This window comes from Carassius gibelio, chromosome A20, assembly GCF_023724105.1.
Source record: "Carassius gibelio isolate Cgi1373 ecotype wild population from Czech Republic chromosome A20, carGib1.2-hapl.c, whole genome shotgun sequence".
NCBI lineage: Eukaryota > Metazoa > Chordata > Actinopteri > Cypriniformes > Cyprinidae > Carassius > Carassius gibelio.
This window is the reverse complement of record NC_068390.1, coordinates 8,961,092-8,987,484: the sequence shown is the minus strand read 5'-3', so window position 1 is coordinate 8,987,484 and position 26,393 is coordinate 8,961,092. Positions and strand designations below refer to the sequence as shown.

Sequence of the window (26,393 nt, the reverse complement as noted above, 5' to 3'; positions counted from 1 at the left end):
GCAGTCTCGGGACTACCCCCCGGCCTGCGAGGGGCGATGGGGGTATGTGGCAAGTGGGGCGGGGCCGAGAGGCGTGGGAACGAGGAGTGAGGCCAGGTGTAGTGATTGGAGATGAGCTGCACCTGCGCCCCACCGCCAGTATCGAGTCCCACGTAGGAGATGGAAGGATATAAAACTGGAGCGACGACCGTGAAGGACGAGAGAGGACCAGGCCTGGGACATTATTTTATGTGTTTGCTTTTTATTTATGCGCACCAGTCGTCCGTGAGGGGCTGGTGCGCCATTTTGTATTTATTTTTGAATTATTAAAGTGTTTTGATTGTGCGTCGGTTCCCGCCTCCTTCTTCCCGATGTATATGGAGTTTTAATATCATTACAATCATGTTTAGATATGGCTTCGTTTTTGACCTATAGAGTTTTAGCAGGCAACGGCAAATGGCACAGTGGATTGTGTTCACCGACAATGTTTTCTGGAAGTATTCCTGAGCCCATGTTGTGATTTCCATTACAGTAGCATTCCTGTATGTGATGCAGTGCCGTCTAAGGGCCCGAAGATCACAGGCATGCAGGATGGTTTTCTGGCCTTGACCCTAACACAGAGATTGTTCCAGACTCTCTGAATCTTTGGATGATATTATGCACTGTAGATGATGATAACTTCAAACTCTTTGCGATTTTTCTCTGAGAAACTCCTTTTTGATATTGCTCCACTATTTTTCACCACAGCATTGGGGGAATTGGTGATCCTCTGCCCATCTTGACTTCCGAGAGACACTGCCACTCTGAGAGGCTCTTTTTATACCCAATCATGTTTCCAGTTGACCTTATAAGTTGCAAATTGGTCCAACAGTTGTTCCTTATATGTACATTTAACTTTTCCCACCTAAGTTTTTTGAAATGTGTACCTCTTATGAAATCCAAAATGAGCCGATATTTGGCATTACATTTCAAAATGTCTCACTTTCAACATTTGATATGTTATCTATATTATATTGTGAATACAATATAAGTTTATGAGATTTGTAAATTATTCCCTTTCTTTTTTACTCACAATTTGTATAGTGTCCCAACTTCTTGGGAATCGGGTTTGTATATTTTTTATGACTAATTTAAATAATATAAATAAAATATGTTTTTAACTTCAAATAACTTCAAGGTTTTTTTTTTTTTTTTCTCTTTAAATGACAGATATAGATTAGGGAATTTAACAATTAAGGCATTTCTTGCCCATCAAGATTGCATAATATTTGCTATTGTAGTGCAGGATGATCTTACACTTGGAAACACATTTGAAGGTGAACGGTACCTCAGGATTTTTAAATAGCATGTTGAGTGTTCTTTCAGTTGTTGATGTTTTTGTGGATTCTTACATTTCAAGTTGACCTTTAAGCAAGGAAACCATATATTTGAAAAGAACACTGCCTCAGGACATTTAGGAAAATGGAAAGTGGAAAGAGAAGAAGGCAAACAAACCATTTTAGATTTTTGTTCAGCTGAGTTTATTTCCAAAAGGCACTCACTACATTGAATGTAATGGTTGCACAAGATACTGCAGATACTGCGAACAGCAATTTACTAGTATGTGCAGTTTGAATTAGAGCTCAAACATGGACATTTCAAAGTCTCAAGAAGCATTTTTGTGGTACGATCAATACCATAGCATGGTAATATATTAGCACGATAGCATGCTTTAGGGACCCATGTCTCTAAATAATTTTGAATGCTTTAACATTTTTTTTAATCTTCATAGCTTTTTTTTCTTATTACAGATATTCAGTCCATTGCTGCATTCGCTCTAGACTATTGCAAACATGAAAACAGTAATTAACATTAGCTCAACAACAAGCATTTTGCTGCAGCTGTAGATGTGTGTATGTGTGCATTTATGAGTTGATGGGAATGAGGTACTGATACATGTGTCTGCCTCAGGGAGTTTTCATTAATATAGTCAGCAAGACAACAATCACATCAGACAAAGTGGTATTTGGTTTCAACACAAACATTCAAAACAATTATGTCAGACACTCCCAGGCAATAAGCACAACATTATTCAGTGGTGTTTCAAAAGTCTAGTCCAAAAACATTCTGGAAAAGAAGATAACATAATTGTAAACCAAAGACAGAAACTTGTAAAAAGTGCAAAATTTAAAAAGATTGTGAGATCTGCTCATGTACAGTGGGCATTTTCAAACAAAGGTTTTCCGGCAAAGAAAAAAACAACAACAACCCTTTGTAAAAAATTCCTGTTAATCCTAAATGGAACTGCAATCTTAACTTTCATAAAGCTAAAATGGTAGTATGCCATATTCATAGTTCATTCACATGTACAATGTTTAGTAGACTTCAAACAAGTGTCAAACTAATTTAAAATGCTACCTTGATCATTCACAAATCAATGTAATTTGGTGATGTTGTGTATTCTGAGTGGTATTTAAAGGTGCAGTAAGTGATTTCTAAGAAACACTGTTGATATTTGAAATGATCAAAACAAACACACCTCTACCCAAAAGGAACATATGGACATAGTGGACAAACCCCTTTCTAGTGATTGGCTACAAGTGTGGTGCTCGGTCCAATCCACTTTCAATAGCTTTTCTCAGAAATCACTTACTGCACCTTTAAGCATCAAGACAATAACTGTGTTTATATTACACTTCAAATTGTGCAAATTGAAACTGTGAATTGAAAATCCGCCCAATGGAAACACATCAGTTTTGCTAAAACAGGCTATTCAAAAAAAGGTTTTTTTTTGCAAAACTGCAATAGAAACAAGTTTGTTTTTTCGCATTCGTCTCCGATTAAAAATAATGGCTAGTGCTATGGCTGCCATATATGTAAACCTAGCAACATATGTTGGCATGACTTATCGTGAGAGGATAAAACTAAGTTTTAGTTGCATAACATTGATTATTGAAAACACTGTCATTTAGCAATAGTTTTTTTATCTACATTTTGCCGCAAAGGTTTTGGGAAATGCAGCTAATGGATATGATGCCCAAAAATGGAAAAGTGCCCTCTACATAGGTTGTTTTGGATTTCACTGACTTTAATTGTATATAGACAAAACATTTGAAACACTTGTGTTCTGCAGAACACAGAGTCAGAACACAAGTCATACAGGTTTGGAGCAAAACTTTTGGGTGAACTATCTCTTTAAATGAAAGAAACGTTCAGCATTTTATGATTAAACTCTACTAGACATTCAGCCTTACATGACGTCAACCATGACTTTCTACCTTATGGCTTCTCTTCTGTCCCATTGTCCTACAATTTCAAACTATGAAAACTGTGCAAATGACTTTGAAGTACAGTCTGGCTGAAATAAAAAAAAATAAAATACCATTGAAACCTTCACACTACAAACAACCCGCCAATGTAGCTAGCTACAGATTTTTAGTTTGTTGTCCAGAACGTTTGGAGAGATTCTTTCCAACAGTATTTTAGTGGTCTGAAAAAGAGAACCAGCTGTTTCCAGTGCTAATGTTTCCATATTTCCATTATCAAGTTATCAGGACACAGTGAACTGCTAAATGAACAGCAGAAATTGAGATTCTCACATCTCAGCTCAGGGTAAGGGCTAGCCAAGGCACTTTAGGAATGTATTATTTTTCTACACAGTTCCCTCTAGGGCTCCGTCTGCAAATGGAACTCCTCGTCTTCAAGTTTTATCTCGTTTTCTTCCTCTTTGGTCTGTGGCGGTAGAGGCATGAATCCATTTTGTATATTGGGGCTCTCCACAAAGAGAGGTAAGTTGGTTAGACTAGTGTTGACCTCTTTCTCAAGCTCATCGTCCTCTTCCTCTTTCTTCTCCTCATCCATCGTGGGAGTATTACATGTGAAGGAATCTAAGGCTCTCCGACCATCATCTGGGATGTTCTTTCTCAACTCTTTGTGCTTGTTCCTCTTGGCTATTTTTGTGACTGAACCAAGGCGGTTGAAAATGTTCTCTTCAGAGTATTCCTGGCTTGGGTCGCTCCGTCGATGCTCATTCTGCTCAATTCGTAAACGTAAGTTGTTGAGCTTTGTGTCGATGCTCTCCTGGGAGGATGTCTTGAAATGAGTGGTGTCCAGGCTATTGAAGGCAGCTCGACGTTCAGGGGACAGCATGTCTAGGGAATGGGCCCGCTGGTCGAAACCCAGCTGCCTGCGCTCCATACTGCGAATGGTGGCGGCCCTCTGCAGTTTGTCGTGAACTTCCACACTGAGTCGACGCCTGGTCTCACGGAACTCTGCTCGAACGTTGGCCTTCCATTCTGCAGCGTGAGCTTTAATTTCACCCACCTTCAACAAGATGACATTGGTAAATAAACCTGTAACCCTTTAGTTATCCATGCAAATAACTGTTTGAACTTAAAATAAAAGTTAATATTGTATATGAGTGTCCACAATAAAGGAGAGACAAAATACATTCCAAATACTTGTAATGTAGTCTTTGTGTTGATGTTGGTATCACACACTTTCATGCAAAATAAAATTAACAATGAAGTAATCACTATATTTTTTTAACAGGTGAATGTACACATCTTAAAGATGCTTATATATATATATATATATATATATAAGCCATGTTTTTGCATTTTATTTGCACCACATGACTGATTTTCTGTACAAAAGCTTTTAGATATTTAAAGCAGTGAAACAGTATTGTTGTTACAAAGAATTTCATTTAAAGGATTAGTTTCTTTCTTCATTATAATATAGATTTATGCTCATAAAAAGAATCCAAATAAATTATAACAGAATTTAAAAACTTGTTCATCATATAAGATAAGTTATTAAAGTTATTTTTTATGGAATGATATTCCGGACATTATTCAAAAGGAATTGCAAATTGTTTTTGCAATTGCGTTTTCAATTTGTGGACGCATAAAATGTGACATAATCCAAACGGAATACCATTTTAGTTTAAGCAAACGCACTGTGTCTGCCAAATTTAAAATGCAAATGCAAAGTCCGTTTGCAATTGTGTTTCCTATATCTTACGAGCTATGAGCCTGTCATATTTAAACAGCAATATTAATTACCACATTTGCTTTTTCCGCGTTTCAACCGAAATTACCCGGAACAATTGTACCAGGAACCTTTTTTCCCCAAGAACTATTTTCCCCCACAGACCTGTTGCTTTCTGTGTTTCCACTGCTTTCTTAAGTACCGGGAAGATTAGGCAAATAGACTGGTGACGTAGGTCTGCACGCGTTTCTCAATACAAAGTACGCTGATTTCGGACTTGCATCCTCGGTAGTTCAGACTTTGTGCATTCGACTCGGGAGTGATGTCTGCGGACGCAGGTCCGGTAATTCTGCAAAAAGCAGCGTACTTGATAATATTTCAGCTCGCCTTGACTACTGCAATTTTTCCTCACTGTATATTTACAATAAAACGAAAAAGGATATGAAATACCACTGCCTCCTTTCATATTTCATTTAAACTTAATAATAGCAGCAGAAATGTAGTTAGTTCAGGGAAATGTGTATATTTACAGCCATTACAAATGAAACTAAATATTATATCAATTGCCTCTTTTTATCTTTTAGATCCGATGACAAAGTACTAATATTTCGCTTTAATGCGAAACAAAAAACTCATGAATAATGTGAATGTATGCTCCACCCAGTGACACCAATATCTCAGAAACCGAAAATTTCAAAACACCGGCCACTTCACTTAGATTGGCAAAGACATAATTACTGATGATGCTGTTTGTCAAGGCCACAAACACATTTAACCTGTCCAAAACCAAATGGCTTCTGAGTAAAAGGAAATCTGTACCGTATGAACTGTTGTCAAAATGCTGCGCGAGTGTCAAAATGTCCTCCACAATTTCACCAATTACTTCGATTTTTCAAAACATTCCGCAAAATCGTCTATTAATAATTGGTTATTACCGTCGACTGTGAGTGACGTCACTTCCCAATGCAAACACGCCCAATAAAATGACCCCACCCCTTTCACTTGATTGACAGGTTTCCGTGTAGACATTGGAAATTCAAATGCAAAATAAATTGCGATTCAATTTGAGTTTTGCCAGTTTACATGCGCAGTGCAGAGAGAGTGAAAAGGCAAATGTGGTAATTAATATTGCTATTTAAATATGACAGGCTCATAGCTCATAGAAACACAATTGGAAACGGAGTTTGCATTTCCATTTTAAATTTGGCAGACACTGTGTGTTCGCTTAAACAAAAGTGCAAATGGTAATGCGCGATTTGCATTTGCGTTTGGATTATGTCACATTTTATGCGTCCACAAATTGAAAATGCAAATGCAAATACAATTTGCAATCCCTTTTGACTAATGTCCGGAATATCATTCCATAATTTAGTGTATGTATTTCATTTCTGTGTGTATTTCTGAGTAAATCGATTAGTGTCAAGTCACAACATTGATCATTACATCATATCTGGAAGTAGAAAATTTAGCAGGATTATTCAAGATAAATGGAGTGCTTACAAAAGTCTCACCTCCATTTTTGTCTTTTTAGAAAGCACCCTGAGCCAGTCTCCAATCATGCTTAGAACTGCAGCAAAGTAAGCCATTCCAACCAGGATCCAGAACCACACCAGCGGTTTGTACCATTCACGGTACTCTATTCTTCTATTGCCTCCTGGAAGAGATTGCAAGAGATGTATAAATGACACTTTCATTTCAGAGGTGGGAGCATTTTATTGTCTTTTAAATCTACAAGCACGCCTTTTAAAGGACATACAGTACATCAAAACCTCCTGCAAAAAAAAAAAAAAAAAAAAGAACTGCAATCAAACAAGCTCAGTTTTTCTCGACAATTCATGGTGTCTGCAAGTAGAGAAGCTTTAAAAAGACCATACATTGCTTTTATATGGACTGTGTTTTATTCAAGTACTAAATTGAAACAAAGTCTATAATGGAATGCAATCAACTGCGTAGCAAAATTTCTTCCCTCCAGCCATTTTGCATAACAAAGCAAACCAAAAGCCACTTAACCTGTTCCTTGACAGGGATCCACAAGAAACTACATGTCAAACGATCAAATCATGTATAGATGTTTATAAAACTTGTATTACAATTAATTATTATTAATAATAATAATATTATATATATATATAGATATATATGTGTGTGTGTGTGTGTGTGTGTGTGTGTGCTCTTGTTTTTGTGACATATCAAGACACAACTCTGTGTAATGACATGGGTATGGCACAGGTATTACAAGGAGAGGGTGACTTATGAGGACATAACCCATGTCCCCATTTTTCAAAACTCTTATAAATCATACAGAATTATTTTTTTTAGAAAGTAAAATGCACAAAGTTTCCTGTGAGGGTTAGGGTTAGGGGTAGGGTTGGTGTAGGGTGATAAAATATACAGTTTGTACAGTATAAAAACCATTATGCCAATGGGATGTCCCCACTTTTCACTAAAACAAACATGGGTGTGTGTGTGTGTCCTTCTTCATTTTGCCCTCCTCATTTGCTAGTTTCCAAATGGCCTATGCAGAGTTTGTTTCACACTTGTCTCAGACCTGAACTTTTAATCTTAAAAAAAAAAAAAAAAAAAAAAAAAAAAAAATATATATATATATATATATATATATATATATATATATATAAATACAATAAAATAAAAACATGAAGGGGAGAAACACAATGTCACTAGTATTATAAAAATAAAAATAAAACTGAAATAAAATAAAATAAAATAAACTCACAAAATTACATAAAAGCATTTATAAAAATTATTTTAATTGCATGAAAATGATTTCTATTTTAAAAGCTACGATTTCCTCTAATTAATTTAGTTTACAATTTAGTTTAATTATTACAGAGTAAAGGCATCAGTGAAAGTATGAGATGAAATATAAGACGTTAAAGGTGAACACAATTTAAAATAGGGCTTTGCATTCTAAGAATGTTACAAATTTATTTATATCACTGTCAATTCCATCATAGAATGCATTATTTGAGATGTGTTAGAAATAAAACTGGTATGAAATGGCAAGACTTTCAGAAATAAAAATGACAAAAAATTACTGTTTTCAATAGTCTATTGTAAGACACGGTTCATGGATAAATTAAACTAGTAAGCAGTGTTTTTTCCCCATTAATTTCAACTAAATTCTGTTCCATACCTGCAACATAATCTCCGATCCCAACAGTTGTCAGTGTGATGACCACGAAATAGATCGCCTCCAGCCCGGACCATCCTTCAATATGCTTGAAGATGAAGGCTGGTATGGTGACGAAGAGGATGCAGCCAGCCAAGATGAAGAGCAATGTAGAGGCCACTCGAATCTTGGTCTGGCTTATTTGATTGTGTTTGCGCTGTGGGGCAGGTGGTGAAACAGACAAAAAGCAATATCAACATGAAATATGAAGCACATAATACAAGAGCCATTCTTCTTGGTCATGCAAACAGCATGACCTCATGACTACATGTGGCACAAGAAGACATTTCGTGACTTTGTGAAGGTGGCATGTATTCATTAGCTCTCAGATGGGCCTACTGATGCAGATGCTTCTGCCTCAGCATGCTGGAGCCACAGTTCTGTGTTTATTTACTAGGCATGTACCTCTGCTGCGCAGGGTCTTACTAAACAGCTACAAACAACTGCTGCGATATTCCTGACTAATACTGGAAAACAATGCTGCAGTTAGTTATTCTCCCTAGAAAATGTGCGTTCTGGCCCAGAATGTCGATCTTTGTTTTGGTTTGTGAAACCTGCTAGTAGCAGTTTGTGTTCTGCTAGAAGTAGTAATTCACCTGTGTCAGTCAATGCAGTCTTGAGCCGGAAAGAGAATTGATTAGTTCATCTTTCGGGTCGAGTTTGAGTTGTTCCTTAAACACGTGACAGCCCCATACGCTAAACCAATGCAGTCTGAGCCGGAAAGAGAATTGATTAGTTCATCTTTCAGGTCTTCAGGTTGTTCGTTCTTTTGTCCCGTGTCGTGACAGCGTTGGCTACAGTAATTAGTTAATTTACAACCTTCCATACAAATGGGTGCCTAGTACTTATTCTTATTTTTTTATTATAATTATTATTTACTCTTACAGTTACGTGATACATTACAAATGGTTGTAATGGTTTTAATTTATGTCATGATGGTACTTTTCCATAACACTGAATGTGGTAATAAAGAGTTGGTTATGCTTTACATTTTGTCCATATGATGGCAAAATCACTTTGAATTTTTTTTTTTTTTTTTTTTTTTTTTTTAAATCTTCAAAAATGACCTTGTTGTATGATTTATGTCTTTTGAGTTCACCCTTCAGATTAGACTATAGAATTGTAGTCTTACTTGTTTAGGATTCAAAATATTGTTTGCTTTTAATTTATGTCATTATGTCCTTTTTGAGCAATCTTCTTGTACATATATTATAATTATTATACCAGAAAACTCAAAATTGGATTAAAAATGAACAAACTAGGCTATAAATACTTTGTATTGTAGGCTTGGATTATTATATTATTATATAGCCTAGTGTTTATTTACTGATAGACAATCAAAAATTAATCAATATTTTATTGCATTTATTTCTAAAATAATAACACACCACAGATCCTCAATAAACGATAACAAAAACACAGTGACCGAAATGTCAGAAATAGTGTATGGGTCTTTCACGTGATTAAGGAACGAGTCAAACTCGACCCAAAGACCCAAAAGATGAACTAATAAATTCTCTTTCTGGCTCAGACTGCATTGGTTTAGCGTATGGGGCTGTCACGTGATTAAGGAATGATTTGTTTTTTTGCAATTATTTATTTTTGTTTGACGCACTACATTTCTTTCTCCCAATTCTTTATTTTCTTTTGAAATTCTTTATTTTTTTCCTCAATACTTTAATTTTCGTTTGCAAAACTTTATTTTCTTTTGCAAAACGTATTTTTTTTGCGTATATATACGGCATTATTTTTACTCCATAAAAAAGACAGCGTATTTAATTTCATTAATTGTCAAGTACACTTGTTCCTGTTTTTGTCGTCAATCTGGCAACCTGCGTATGCATCAAGTCTGAGGAGGAGGGGCCTGATGAAAAAAATACCTCTCCGATATTTTGAATTTGGACTGCAATACCTAGTTCAACCACTTGGTGTTGTGTATATTAAGAATATGGACTCAGCAGAAGCACACTAAAAACTGTCACGGTAGGAAATCCAGTGTTTCCTCCGTGTCATGTTTTGTGGTTGTTTTTGTACTTACGTTGTCTCCATGTGCTCGTTTAGTTGATTGTGGTCACCTGGGTGTTGATTGTCTCGCTCCAGCTGATCCTCATCACCCCTCAGCTACATATACTCACCTCTCTCTCTGTCTGTTGTCAGATCCTCACTCATGTTGCAGTCTCCCTGTTGGATTACCGTCTCCCGTGTTAGTGTTCTGGATTGTGTTCGTGTTGTCGTCTTCGTGTGAGTGTTCCGGTCACTTCCTGGTTTCATCCATTGACCGTCTACACCGTCACCACCGACTTCACCATCCAGCACTTCTCACGCCACTGTAGACCTTCCGTCACCATTGCCCACATCCTGGACTGTGCCTTCATCTTTCAGTTTCGCTGTATTTTCTACCATCAATAAACAACCATTCTAATTACCTGCAATTGCTTCCTCCTCTCTTACGCGCCGTCACAGTAGGATCTGACCATCATGGAAGCAGCAGGCAATCGCTCCCCATCTCATCTAGAGGACATTCTGCAGAGAGTCATTGATCGTATGGAGCGCCAAGACAAGGCGATAGATGAGATGGGTCGAGCCTTCCAAGCAATGGTGACGAGGGTGTCCGAGCTCGCTCTCCAGGCTCAACAGCAACAACAACCGCCACCCGCTGCGCCTCCCACGCCACCCACACCGCCGATCGTCTCCGGAGGGATTTCCCAGCCCGAACCACGCCTCCCCATTCCTGAGAAATATGCGGGTGAGCCAAACTTTTGTCGATCATTTCTGTCACATTGTTCTCTACACTTCGCCTTACAGCCCCGCACGTTCACCACCGAGGAGATGAAGGTGGCTTTCGTCTTGTCCCTACTGACGGGGAGGGCTGCCCTCTGGGGAACGGCGGTGTGGGAGAACCAGGACAGCTGCTGTGCATCGTTCCACACCCTTTCGGTGGAGATGAGACGAGTCTTCGACCGCTCCGTCGCCGGGAGGGAGGCGGCTAGACTTCTCACGGATCTACGCCAGGAAGAGAGGTCCGTATCCGACTATGCCATCGAGTTCCGCACCCTGGCGGCGGAGTGTAAGTGGAACGAAGAGGCGCAGTGGGATCACTTCCTGCATGGGTTGGCTGACCGCATCCAACAGGAGATCCGCGCCGCTGAACTCCCCACTTCTCTCAATGGTCTTATTGACTTCACCATCAGGATAGACAACCGACTCGACCAAGCCGACAGACGGAGGGGGAGAGTTGTTCTCGCGACCAGACCGGAGGCTCAGCGTCAGCGCTCAGAAGTTGCGGTCAGCCCACCTGGAGATTCTGAACCCATGCAGGTGGGGCGAGCTCGGCTCTCCCGGGAGGAGAGGATCAGGCGGAGATCCCTGGGACTGTGTTTATACTGTGGCAGCCAAGAACATCACATCCAGCGCTGTCCGGTAAAAGACCAAGCCCGATAGTAAAACCGAGGCTACTATCGGGTGGGATCTCTGCCAAGAAGACCTCATCTACATCGACACTCCTTCCGGTGAGTCTACGGTGGTCTACCCACGCACTTAATCTTCACGCTTTGGTGGATTCTGGGGCCGAGGGCAGTTTCATGGACTGCAAATTCGCCAGGAAGCTCAACATTCCTCTCACCTCCCTCAAACACCCCATTGCACCTTTTGCACTCAACGGACACAAACTGCCGATCATCACACAGACCACTCTACCGGTTTCGCTCATCACAGCTGGCAACCATACGGAAGAGATGTCATTCTTCATCACGGACTCACCTCTATCCCCCATTGTTCTCGGTCACACCTGGCTCCAGAAACACAACCCAAGGATCGATTGGCTTCTCGGATCTGTGGTTAGCTGGAGCGAGGAATGTCATTTGTCTTGTCTTTTGTCTGCTGGTGTTAATGTTTCTGAGTCTGTGTTTCAGGGGGAGGCAGTGGATTTGGCTAACGTGCCCGCGGAGTACCACGACCTGAGGGAGGTGTTCAGTAAGTCTCGGGCTGATTCTCTTCCTCCTCATCGTCCCTATGACTGTGCGATAGAGTTATTGCCAGGTACTTCTCCGCCTAAGGGCAAGTTATATTCCTTGTCTATTCCAGAGACGGCGGCCATGGAGAAATATATATCCAGTTCTCTAGCAACGGGGTTCATCCGCCCTTCTTCTTCTCCAGCGGGGGCGGGGTTCTTTTTTGTGGGAAAGAAGGACGGATCCTTGCGACCTTGCATTGACTACCGAGGGTTGAACAACATAACGGTAAAGAATACCTATCCTTTACCGCTTATGTCTTCAGCTTTTGAGAGGTTGCAGGGAGCGTCTGTTTTCACTAAATTGGACTTACGTAATGCTTATCATTTGGTCCGCATCAGGGAGGGGGATGAGTGGAAGACTGCTTTTAACACCCCTAGAGGCCATTTTGAGTATTGCGTCATGCCCTTCGGGCTAACCAACTCGCCGGCAGTCTTTCAAGCACTCGTTAATGACGTGTTACGAGACATGGTCGATCTATTTATATATGTTTACCTGGATGACATATTGATTTTTTCTTCGTCTCTCCAGGAACACGTGCAACACGTACGACGAGTGCTTCTGCGGTTGCTAGAGAATGGGTTGTTTGTCAAGGCGGAGAAATGCGTTTTTCATGCACAGTCTGTTTCTTTTCTAGGACACATAATTTCGACTGAGGGTGTTCGCATGGACCCTGATAAGGTTAAGGCTGTGGCAGATTGGCCATCCCCAGAGTCTCGCAAGGCCCTGCAGAGATTTCTGGGGTTCGCCAATTTTTACCGGCGTTTCATTCGCAATTTCAGCCAACTAGCCGCGCCTCTGACCGCTTTGACCTCCCCTAGATTGACGTTCAGGTGGTCAGACGCAGCCGAGGCTGCGTTTACCAAACTGAAGAGCTGCTTTGTTTCGGCTCCCATTCTTGTCACCCCTGATCGCTCACGTCAATTCATAGTGGAGGTCGACGCGTCAGAGGTGGGGGTAGGAGCAGTGTTGTCCCAGCGCGCATCCTCGGACGAAAAGGTTCATCCTTGCGCGTATTATTCTCACCGTTTATCCCCTGCGGAGGTTAATTATGACATTGGTAATCGAGAGTTGTTGGCAGTCAAACTTGCACTGGAAGAATGGCGTCACTGGCTTGAAGGGTCGGGTGTACCCTTCATTGTATGGACGGACCATAAGAATCTCGAATACATTAGAACCGCCAAAAGACTTAACTCCAGGCAGGCTCGGTGGGCATTATTTTTCGGTCGTTTCGATTTTACACTTTCTTACCGGCCGGGTTCCAAAAACATCAAACCCGATGCTTTATCCCGTCTTTTTGAGCGTTCCGATCGTACTGCTACTCCCGAGCCCATTTTACCGGGGACCATCATTATCTCCGCGCTCAGATGGGAGGTCGAATCGAAGGTTTTGACTGCCTTAGAAGGGGTAACGCCCCCAGCTCGTTGCCCACCGAACCGATTGTTTGTGCCGGAGGGGTTACGGTCAGACGTTCTCCAGTGGGGTCATTGTTCCAGTGTTGCTTGTCACCCAGGGGTTAGTAGAACTAGGTTTCTAGTCATGCAACGATTTTGGTGGCCTGGTATGGCTCGTGACGTCCACGACTTCGTCTTGGCTTGTTCGGTTTGCGCTATTGGGAAGACTTCCAATCGACCTCCAGAGGGGTTACTCTTACCGCTGTCTGTCCCTTCGAGACCCTGGTCCCACATCTCGCTAGATTTCATTACCGCCCTCCCGCCCTCTAAGGGCAATACGGTGATTTTAACCGTAGTGGACCGGTTCTCGAAGACGACTCATTTCATTCCCTTGCCCAAATTGCCATCAGCCAAGGAAACAGCGGTAGCTGTCATTGACCACGTCTTCCGTATACATGGCCTTCCGACAGACGTGGTTTCTGACAGGGGTCCCCAATTTGTGTCCAGATTTTGGCGAGAATTCTGTAAATTGTTAGGAGCGACTGTTAGTCTTTCGTCCGGGTTCCATCCCCAGAGCAATGGTCAAACCGAGCGAGCCAATCAGGATGTCGAAAGGGTTTTGCGATGTTTAGCGTCCAAGAATCCTTCGTCCTGGTGTCAGCAACTCTCAATTGTGGAGTACGCACACAATTCTTTGCCAGTGTCATCTACGGGCATGTCTCCATTTAAGTGTAGTTTAGGGTACCAACCACCTAATTTTGTCAGTACGGAATCCGAGGTTTCGGTCCCCTCCGCACACGCACTAGTCCAGAGGTGTCACCGCACCTGGACCAGAGCTCGCAGAGCTCTGCTCCAGGCTAGGTCGCGCACCAAGGCTAAGGCCGATCGCCACCGGTCGAAGCCTCCCCGTTACGTCGTCGGTCAAAGAGTGTGGCTTTCTACCCAGAATATTCCTATGCGTTCCGTTTCTAACAAACTTGCTCCCAAATTTATTGGCCCGTTTTCTATTACCAAAATTATTAATCCGGTAACCGTGCGTCTTAGCCTTCCTCCGGCGTACAGGAGGATTCATCCCGTGTTCCATGTGTCCAAAATTAAATCGGTGATTTCTTCCCGTCTTAATCCGCCTGCCCCGGTTCCCCCCCCACCTCGTCTCGTTAATGGGGAAACCACCTATTCGGTTAATCGTATTCTGGACTCTAGACGGAGGGGACGCGGATTTCAGTACTTGGTGGATTGGGAGGGTTACGGTCCGGAGGAGAGAAGCTGGGTTCCTGCTCGGGACATATTGGATCACCACCTTATAGATGATTACAATCTACAGGTAAAGCAGGCTGGGAACGTCAGGTGACGTCCTAGGGGAGAGGGTACTGTCACGGTAGGAAATCCAGTGTTTCCTCCGTGTCATGTTTTGTGGTTGTTTTTGTACTTACGTTGTCTCCATGTGCTCGTTTAGTTGATTGTGGTCACCTGGGTGTTGATTGTCTCGCTCCAGCTGATCCTCATCACCCCTCAGCTACATATACTCACCTCTCTCTCTGTCTGTTGTCAGATCCTCACTCATGTTGCAGTCTCCCTGTTGGATTACCGTCTCCCGTGTTAGTGTTCTGGATTGTGTTCGTGTTGTCGTCTTCGTGTGAGTGTTCCGGTCACTTCCTGGTTTCATCCATTGACCGTCTACACCGTCACCACCGACTTCACCATCCAGCACTTCTCACGCCACTGTAGACCTTCCGTCACCATTGCCCACATCCTGGACTGTGCCTTCATCTTTCAGTTTCGCTGTATTTTCTACCATCAATAAACAACCATTCTAATTACCTGCAATTGCTTCCTCCTCTCTTACGAGCCGTCACAAAAACTAAACAGATTTAAAAACTCTTAGAATCATACACTTCCTTAAATAATAACAAAGTTTGTTTCAGAGAAAAACACTACCAGACAAGTCATTCTGAACATAAAAAGTCAACCAGAAATATGAGCCTTGTTGCTAGGAGATGCATGAAAAATGAAAAAAATACAGTATGTGCTCTAAAATCGGCTCAAAATATCAAACATGTTTGATATCCTCTAACTGTATGGAAAAAGAGTCTGAAGCTAAAAATATTGGAGTCTGTGCCCATCGTACACTTTGTGATTTGTGTAAGTCTGTCAACTCCGACTGCACAGACTGGTTCTGACTTTCTGCAACTAGCATAACATGTCCAGCAAAAATCATGTACAGCATTTACAATGATACCTTACCATAAAGATATGGAATAGATTGTGCATCTATCCCTCACAGCCTTGTTTTCAATAACCCTAGTTTTGTGGTCCACAGTTCACTTACCCTGAACATTTTCTCCACTTTAGCAATGCTCTTCACAAAAATAGTCCCTAGTTGATCACCAACACCAGCCAGAAGAAAGCCAAAGAGTGGGATGCCAAATATTGCATAAAGGATGCAGAAAATCTTCCCACCCTCTGTTCTTGGAACAATGTTGCCATAACCTTAAAACGATAAGAGAGTAATGGTGTAAATTAAGATGCAGCTGAAAAGCAAATGAACAACTGTATATTCCATGTGACACATGAAGGATGTGATGCAATGAAAACCGGCCATAACAATGGTAATGGGATGATTACATGGATATTTAGTTTGAGGCCTATTCAAACTACACAAAATCAAACATAACCAAATGTCATAAACGTCTCCTAATTTTGCTATGTATAAATCCAGACTCCAATCAGTCTGTTAATTCCAATGAATTCCAGTCAGATGTACTCTGCAGGTTAAAAGTGCTTCATAGGAAATTACCTATACTGTGGTCCCCGTGGATCATAATATGTCTACTGAGAGCGTGATGGAAGGTTTGGCAACTGAAGTGTAAAAACTAATCTTGTTTATGACTTTGTCCATTAACCGCTGGATGGCTGAGCCAATGACACTGAGAGTCCTGTCAGCATTTAGATACTACCCTGTATTGCACAACTGCTTCTTTAAGTAATCAGTCACAGGCCCTGGCGGGTAACACAGCAGGCAGCTTATGGACTTCAAATGCATTACATCAAACCTTCAATGTTATGTGCCACATAACTGCAAGTAGTGGATTGATGACCCGTATTTCTGCCGCAGCATGTAACAAAGGCTTTTTACCTCACAATTCTGATGGTTTTTGTTTGTTTGTTTGTTTTTTGCAAATTTGAGAAAAACTATTCTGAATTGTGAGTTTATAACTGTATTACTATAACTGTGAGATAGAAACTCCAACTGGATGGACAGCTGAAGCAGTCACAGTTTCACACATGACATTTAAATGTGACTGAAAAAAAAAAAAAAAAAGACTGATTGGTGGTTATGGGGTCAGCTATGGGTTTGGCTTGAGCTATACATATTAATGTGGTGTCCTTATGGTAGCAGTTTGAAATGTATGAATAATATCCAGGGATGCTTAGGTTCTACCTATTGTTGTTATCACAGTTCCAGCGAAGAAAAAGGAGCTCCCTAAGTCCCAGTGACTGGAGTTGTATGATGTGTCTCCAATAGGACTGACACCAGCGTTTCCTGCATCTACAGAGTGCTGGGAAGAGATAAGACTGGAGTTTAGGTCATTGTATGAGATCATTTAATGTGGTAATGAAAATCCAAATTGGTATCAGGAAAAAATGGACTGAAACACCAAGTCATACTAACAGACGATGCAATTTTAAGAAATTACGTTTTTACTTCAAAAGGGCAAAACAATTTAATCGAATTTTTTGTGCAGTTTCAAAACCACTATGTATCACATCTCAAAAATAATAAAACCATTAATATATATGCAGACACAGCAAAATGTAAAAATAATAATGATAAATGCATTCAAATAATAATATAGCAACCCAGACTCATTGGAAGAACTTGCCTGTGGCAACATTTCTACAAAATTATATTACATTGCCTCTTGCATATTTTGTGATGCTTTCCAAGTGAAATGTCCAGTCAGTGACGCTAAAAGTGTGTTCAGTTTTTCATCGGAAACAGATGAATCTGGCACCATTTTATTATGTTGTACTTAATGCGGAAGCAGTCAAATCCTTTTATGAAAGCTTGTTTCACTGAGTTTGAGTTCTCCACATCGAAAGTACAATGATGTACCAGGTGTTTACCATGCCAGAATAGCCATACATATGGAGCTGGTACCAAATATATCAGTTCACTTAATAAATAAATAAATTAATTAAAATTAAATTAAATGTATGCATTTAGCAGACACTTTTATCCAAAGCTACTAACAGTGCATTCAGGATATCAATTTGAACCTATCATGTGTTCCCGGGGAATCGAACTACCAACCTTGCATCTGATAGCGCAATGCTCTACCAGTTGAGCTACAGGAACACTATATTTTGAGGTCACAAAATCATGTTGTTTTAAGTCTGTTTTTGGTGTGTGTGTATGTGTGTGAACTTGTTTTTACTACTTTGTGAGGTCCAAGGGTTAGTCGGACCCCACAAAGACATACTATTTTAAATAAGACTAAAAAATGACTAAATATACCATTCCCCTACACTAACCCTAAACCTACCCATCACAGAAACCTAACCCTAAGCCTATACCTATCACATACAGTATATATAAGAATAAATAGAGCCTTCATTGATGAGCCAATGTATCAAGCAGTACATAAAACATAAAGCCATATATTTCGAATTTTGATTCACCATGCCTCACACATTCTAGTCAATCCGAAGAGAACAAAAAAATAAATAGATCCTCTTTTGCTAAGCGAACTGTAGTTTTCGACACACTGCTGAGGTGATGATTCAAATGAACTGTCTTAATTTAATGAGCGTTTGATGATCATATGTATCATTAATAGAGAGGAACAGAGAGGGCGGATCAGAAACAGGTCACTTAGCCCAACAGGAATCCGGGAGAGCAGATGGAAGTACTACACCGGGATCAACAGGAAGCGGCTCAGGTGTGAGAAACGAGCGTGTGGGCAGCTGAAGGGCAGGTACACAAGGGCAGATTCAGATTCTGTCAGTCTAGACTTTAGACTGGATGCGTAAAATAAAGTTTGAGCCAAGTGTAGCCATAAAGGCAGCAACTCATGCAAGAGAAAGGAATGAAAGTATATTCAATTTGCAATAAAACAACTCTGATCCAGAACAAAATAAGTTATGGAATATATGCAAAAATTATTATAGGATATTATAATGCAATCTTTGAATTTCAGATTGAAATGAAACTGGAATAACCACATTTAAATTATCTGTATCTGACCAATCAATCAGCTTTAGATTCTTTCTTGGTCCAAGAATGGAAACTCGTGTCCCCTCAATTCTCTCCTATAATGTGATGTTCTCGACCGTTTAGTGCAAACAGGTTTTACCTCAACAGAGACTGCTAGAAAGCACACATTCCCATTCTGTCTGTCTGTGCTACACCAACTCATCTTCAGTTTCATTTCTGAACCGATCTGAATAGCACTTTATTCCATCTGCTTGCCAGAGTGACTTGCATACAATATGCAACAGGGAGACGTTGTACCACTTTTAAGGTGATGAGAAGATGATTTAGAAGAAACATAAATGCGTCTTTAAAGCAGACAGCAGGTGCTCAGATGACAGCGTCTGGAAGCTTTCAATATCATCATGAGAAATGTCGCTGTGACAAAGGTAAACCATTAAGAAGCTGCAAATACTGAGTGTCATGAGGAATGTATTTTTCCTAGGTGTAAGATTCTGTCCCAAATCAATGTTGCCTCTAAGTTGTGCGAGAGCGCTGCCACACAGAAGAAATAATATGCCACGCACAGGACACACACAAAAATTAGTTGGGAAAGCCTTCTTTTTTTTATTCTAGTAAATGTTAAATAATTGTAATGCTCAGACAAACCGCTACAGAGTTAGAACCAGTGAGTGCAGTTTAAAGGTTTCATAGAAAGAGAATGGTGTTCGCCAAATGAGTCGCTGCAGAAATCGAATACTTTAATGGTTGCAGGCATATAGCTCAACAGCTCAACACAAGAGCCAACGCAAATGCATTGACATGTGAAATAAAATGTCATGTTTTAAAGAAGAGTGGCTTGAATAAGTGGTCGAAATAACGGAAGATGGGTACAGTAACAGTAACAACACCCAGAGACATTTACAGTCACACAGGTGTAGATGTGTGCAGGTGTAGTACATCGTGATGTTAAGGTATATAGGAATTAATATGCTCACTTTTTTATTTTTTTTTATTTAGCTTACGCATCTTCAATTTGTTTTCTATTCTATTTGATCAGTTTAAACACTTCCGTTTGTTTTTATAATATACTATATTATAACCCTGATAAATAATTGAAAAAAATTAATATCATCTAATAATATATAATATTATATACTATACTAAATCATATTATTATAAAGAATTTAACTGTTCTGCGAAAGAATATATATTAAAAAAGGGAATTTAATCGAATATTTTGGTTAAAAAAAGAAGAACAGATAGCCTAAAATTGCATTATTTAGTTAAATCTTGGGTCAGATAAAATATAAATAGCACAGTTTAAATGTAAATCTATACACTTTTGTGTGTGTGTGCTAGAAACAGGTCTGCTTTTAATTAAAAATTACAAAAATAAATTACAAAATAAATGTATTAAATCATTCCAAATGCATTTATTTATTATATATCACTTTATTTTTATTTTTTTTATTATTATTATTTTTCTTTGGCCAGTGTTAGAGGTGCAGTAAGCAGGATAAATAACAGTATAATGGCACATGTAATAATAAAAAAAATAAATTTATTTCCTGGCAAGTAGGGTGACGTAAATGGAGTTGAAGTATCTGAACAAATGCCAAAGCAATTCCTCGAGTTGAAGACTACACTAAATGCTTGAACATTTCCTGGCAATTTTAGCTGAAAAAAACTCTTGATAGGCAATGTGCAGGCATTATTACACATGCTCTCTCTGGTCTGCAGCTCAAAGAAGTTCTTTGGCGTTTCTTCAAATTCTTCAGCTCCAGTTACATCACTGCCAGACTGCAAGCTCACAGCCGGAGCAGAGCGAAAGCAACAGCTTACATGCAGCTAATCCACTCACCACCAGCCTGAATCATCGATTCTTTGAGCATTTATAATCAGCAAAACCACAAGTTATGTCTCCTGCTGCAGATCTGTTTTACTGCCTCTAGATCTGCCTCTACTTGAGTCAGTGAGGCTGAGCTATTTTGAAATGGTGCTTTGTTACAAAGCTCTCAAACGCTGCTGGTTCTAGATTAAATTAGGGTTTCAGGTTCTTGATTCAATTATTGTTTTTAACCTCTCTGCCTCAGTCATTCCAGGAAGGGTTGCGATATGCAAGCTTCACGTTTTCCCCTGCCCATACTCCTGATGAATCCCCATTAGCGCAAAAGAATCAAGATTACCCGACAGATGCTTTAAAGACTTGATTCTTCTTATTTAGCTGGATGATTATCACGGCTCATCTATCAAAGAAGTTTCTGGTCCTTTAACTTGGCTTCACAGTTAAGGTCATCTTGAGAGAAATGCTTTTAGCAGTTTAAGCATCAAAATCACAGTAACGCAACACCAGAACTCAACACAATTAGGTTAAGAATGTGTGCTTAAATAAATGGTCTTCCACTGTTGGTGTTGTGACCCGATGAGTAATAATCATTTCAATAATGAAACCTGCAGAATAGTTAGACATTGACAGAGCATTGCAGCTGCTTGAGCCATATGAACGATTTGCCAGAAGCTGAGTCATTGTCTAATGGATTCCAGTAAACCAGATAATGTGATTGTGATTTTTTCGTGTAACCCTAATGCCGACTTGCTAAGATATGAGTTTTTACTGTAAATTTACCAAGTAGACTACAAGAATAATATTCCATTTTAAGTAAATTTTGCAACATACAGTAGGCTTGTTGTAAAATGTGCCTCTAATGTGACAAAATGTGGAGTTTTTTCTTAAATTCAAAAAATGTGCCCATGCATACATTTCACTGTCATTTCCAACTGAAATTAACATTAGTGGCAGCTTTCACACAAATTATGATTACAGGGGCGGATTATTGATTTTAATTTACATAATACTATGTTATGAACTCAACACTTCACCATGCATTATTTCTTATACATTTTGACATTTGCTTTACATCATTAGTTCCATATGTATGGCTTAGTAAACTTGCTCGCTAGCCCACCCGGTTCATAAAGTCCCATAAAACATGATTTGTGATAAAAGAGCTTAATGACTTGTAGAAGGAAAGCTAAAATGGCATGGTTGCTTTTTTTTAACAGAACACTATGGTTTTTGGTGTAGGATTAGGTTTAGTGTAGGTGACAGGTTATTTTTAAATGCGATAAAGCATAAACATGTTAACGTCACTCACTGGTCACTTTTCTGAACTGCCGTGATACGTACAACAACCAATACCACTAAAAGGACAATTCACAGCACAGCTATTTTAACAATATACTTTATTACTGATTGAATTCTAAGTATATCAACAATTTTTCTCTCACCTCATCTGTCATTTTTTTTTCAGAGTTTTGAGATGCATATAAGATACATGCTATACTTTAGAATTAGCCTTGAAGAACATGTGCTTTAGAATAGCTTTTGCTTTGTGATCGTGCCTATAATGTCTTACAATGCTGCCTATGTATGCAGTTTTCTTGCTACTGGAACAGAACAGAGTCGATTTCCAAAAAGGTCTCTGGACTTGGGCGCCACTTTCCCTGTTTTATGAGAAGCTGTGAGCACTGGACCCTGAAAACCGCAGAAGTAGTAAAAAAGAGGGTGACGCAGTGCAATACAAATTAACTGCTTCTGTCAAGCTTGAGCAGAACCTGACCCTTGTAAACTATGCTATAAACAGATTACACGGACAAGAATATATACACCTTTCTTTTAATAAAAACTGATATAAACATGGGTCCATGGGGAGTGTAAGGGGAAAGTGAGCTTTAAAATTTATACAAATAAATCAGAAATGTACAGAGGAACTTGAGCGCTAAATTTCAAGATCTTGAATTTGCACGACTTTCTACTAATTTGGTATGAATTTCTCTAAAATTCACTAAAAGTTAGAACTTTTATAAAAAAATGTACAAATTAAGGTCCACCCCAATCCAATCCCTAAACCTAAGGTGGTCGTACAAATGTAGGAAAGAGTTTGTACGAATAAAATAGTTATGAAATGACATGAGAGTGGGACGTAACATCAATTTCCCAAATAAAACAATAAATATTATAAGTATGTTAATAAATATCTTGTCAGAATACATGGATAATTTTATTTCTTAAAGGTCATCGATGGATTATAATGCTCTTTGCAACCAACAGGGTGCAATTACTAAATCCAACCAGCAGGGGCAAATGGATTTATGCTAATCGGCAAAACTTTAAACTATTGATGCGAGATGGGATAACTAAATCATAAGTCTAAAGTAAATTAGCTTCGCAGGAATGAAAAGTCATTTATTCACAGCGCTAGACATCACATAACAGAGCTGACAAAAATGTATTAGTCAGATTTCAGAGATTGAACGGTTGCTAGGTTTGCAGAGTTTCCTCATAAATCTCTTCCATTTTATTGCTGAGAACATTTCTGAAAAGTAATGCTGAAGTAGTAGTGGTAAATGGGAGCTATTAAAGACCAGAATGGACTTTGCACATCGCTTCAACACTGCAAAACAGATTGATTACTGCCATCATGGCCACTATCCATCAAATACTTCAATAAGTCATACGTCTACTATGACAGTCTGCTCTGATATCTTTACATTTATTTTCGTTGTTTGCTCCATTTAGAAGTGTCCGACCACCGTGCCCTGGCCTATTGCATGAGTGAAGCTCACATGTCAGACAGATCGATGAAGCTATAGTGTTCCACTAGATTTGAGATCCCACAAGGGACACTGCCTGAGCTTTACTACAGATGAGCAGCTGTTTTACCTTGATGAGCTCTTCCAGCTCGTCGGGGGTCACACACTGATGTTTCTCCAGGAAGGCTGCTTTCTTCAAAGTGATGGTGTCTTTTTGGTTGCTCTCGAAGGGTTGCTCCAGGGCTTTGAACACCAGACCACCAGCGACCAGGTACGTTACCACCACCACAAACACAGCTAGGACAGTCTTCCACTTCATGACGGTGAGGAGGGCTGAGCCGTCCGCCACTGCTTCCAAGCTGGCCACCATGCTAGCAGGCCGCGAGACAGAAAGGCGAGGTAAAGGGCAGCCCATGGGGTTCTGCATGGTGGCCACGCTGGCCTGCACCAAACTGGACTGCAACATCCCTGGCTGGACCTTCTTGGGTGGCACCAGGTTGGTCTGCACTGGCACTGTTAAAAAAAAAGACAATAAAAAAAATTGTCCTGGTATATGATAATTTACAACAATAGTTCTCAACTGGTTTTGCTTCTGGACCCAGATTTTACATGAAACATCAAGTCAAACTTTCTAGCAACTGACAGATGGATTTGCGACAATGCCATAAAATTTGGACCCACAGCCCTGATGTCAAAAATATCTGCATTTTCTCCTCTGAGGAACCTATGAGATTTGCTACACTAAATAGACTGTTATATGATGATTTGCATTTTATTTTTCCCTGCTGTCCACTATCCTGTCAGAACAGACCAGCGATGTGCTTTTATGTTGCAAACCACTGATTTCTGTTGTCGTTTATCCACTGCAAGAAGCTTATTCAAACCCCAAAAACTAGAATGAAAGATAATTTGCTTTTTGAGTTTGGTGTTTGCGCCTGTGTTCATTTGACTTTCTTTTTAAACATGATGATTTTAAATTAATATAAATGCTCCAGGTGGAAAAGGGTGGAGTTTCACATGTTATGGTCCCAAAACCTCTTATCATTGCTGCACATACACACACATCTGCACACACACACACTGGCTTTCTGAAAACCCATTACAGCAGAAAGCAGCAGTAGCAGGGTGGAGCAGCTGCACTGTTTCAGACCGCCTATAGCTACATTCACAAACACATAATTATGCATATTCTACAAAACAATAATAATAATAATTACTATTATTATTATCGTGTGGAGGTTGTACTCTAAATAAATCAATATGACCCTACAATCAATAAACCAAAGATTGCATTTATCACAGAAAGCACATATAAGATTGAGCCTCAAATGATTTGCCCTCAACTTTCTAGTACTCAGACAATCCCCTAGCCTGCAATATGATGTAGTATTGCACAGCTGTTTATGTGGGCACTGTCCCTGCAGCATGACCGCAATAATTCACTGTGACAGTTCGATCGGTTGTTTACAAGCTATATTGACCCTACCTTCAGATTTTATTTTTTCTTCAGTGAAATTTCATAGCAAATGATTAAGTAGACATTAAGAATTTCAAAACGCTTTTTTGTTTTGTTTTGTTTTTGAATTAAGATTAAATATTGATCGACAACATAGTGACTTAAATTGTAGTCGCATTATATGAAGGAACTATTGCGTTCAATATGTTAAAATAATATTTTTCAAAATAGCTGTTCCCAAACGTATAGCCTACAAATAATTCACAGTTTCCTGGTACAAAAAAAAGTAAATTATCACCTCGCGTGACATAAATGCGACGTGGTAAATATAAGCTCCAGCGTCGTGAATATGTCTGATTTGTCGGTACATATTAAGATTATGTAATGCGCGTCTCCCACGTTTCATTACGCATCTCTCGTGTCTCTGCATAGTACTCGCAGACTCGTAGACGCGTAATGATGCTCCCGCTAAAGATTTCTGGAAAATGTAGCCTATAAGTGCTTATTTAGACGTCTCTATGACTTGTTCCTCTCGCACCCTGCTAAACTATTGCAGCAAGCATCAACAATAGGTCTCTCGGTCATGTCGTGATTGTGAGGAAAACCTCTGAAGCATCTAGGGGTGTGCGTGAAACGCGTGGTTGTGAATCTTAATGAAGGTGTCAACTGAAAAAAAAAAAAAACTGAGACGGACAGAATGAGATCCATTATTAGAATTAAGTGAGACGTTAAATCGTTGGTATTGCACCACTAATAAGTGTTCACAGTCAACTACCTCTCCCATCAACATATTGCGCATCTTGGTTAAAGTGCTTTTGATTGGATTAGTTGGGTTCTTAAATCACTCTACTTGACAACTGGCTAACAGAGCGCATGCATGCTTCTTTATGCTCTTTATAACTTTTGTTAAAGACGTAGCATGAACAACAACGTATTTATGCCAATGGAAATGCATTTTGGATCGAAATGTGCCTACCTGGTGGAGGGTTCCAGTTCCCTGGTTTCCTTGGGTTTTCCGTTGGAAATTTCATTTTGGATTGCAGGTTAATTCATGAAGTGGTCGAAACGCGTAATCGGGAGACACGGCGTGACCGTTGAATCATGCAGCGAATTTCCTTGATGACATTGTTTTTAAACGAGACAGGGAGGTAAATGGGCGCAAGCATGAGATCATCTTCATCTTCAGGCGTGTAGAGGGATAGATGTGCTGCTAGACTGGCGTGGAGTCTGCCTGTCTCTTCGTGGCACTTAAGAGTTCCAGATCACTCCGCCTTTTGCCAGCTGCACCCTTTGTGTGTGGAGTAAACAGTGAAGGTGCAGCAGAAGTCCACTTGCTGTTGGGGGCATCGTCTGAGCGCTTCGCGAACGGACTATCTAGAAGGCATTTCGCAGAAGCCGCAGTATGTGGCAAACCAGTTTAACATTTACCCCACAACACCGACTTCTTTCTTTCTTTCTTTCTTTCTATATTTGTTTCTTATCAGTGCATATTTTTAACATTTCATGAATAACTTTTTATTTTTATTTTTTATTTTTTATTTTTTATTTTTTATTGAAGGCTATACTACTCTGCGTGATCCACGTGATTGGACTGTTTCAATGA

General features: G+C 39.8%; 1 protein-coding gene across 1 annotated transcript; it reads right to left on the bottom strand.

Moving 5' to 3' along the window:
• Positions 1-1,475: 1,475 nt before the first annotated feature.
• Positions 1,476-26,174, bottom strand: LOC127938917 (potassium channel subfamily K member 10-like). The gene is made up of 7 exons (XM_052535834.1): positions 25,767-26,174; positions 23,465-23,847; positions 16,987-17,104; positions 15,874-16,034; positions 8,105-8,297; positions 6,462-6,604; positions 1,476-4,281 (listed from the first exon to the last, which is right to left on the bottom strand). Exons 1-7 carry the CDS (start codon positions 25,819-25,821, stop codon positions 3,625-3,627), a joined length of 1,710 nt encoding a protein of 569 aa, XP_052391794.1. The 5' UTR covers positions 25,822-26,174; the 3' UTR covers positions 1,476-3,624.
• Between the last annotated feature and the right edge of the window lie 219 nt (positions 26,175-26,393).

Coding starts and splice junctions, on each gene's coding strand:
- LOC127938917 (XM_052535834.1), bottom strand. CDS start 25,821: ATGAAATTTCCAACGGAAAACCCAAGGAAACCAGGGAACTGGAACCCT. Junction 8,298..15,873: donor AAGTGGAGAAAATGTTCAGG/GTAAGTGAACTG, acceptor CCTGCCCCACAG/CGCAAACACAATCAAATAAG. Junction 6,605..8,104: donor GATCGGAGATTATGTTGCAG/GTATGGAACAGA, acceptor AATCTCTTCCAG/GAGGCAATAGAAGAATAGAG.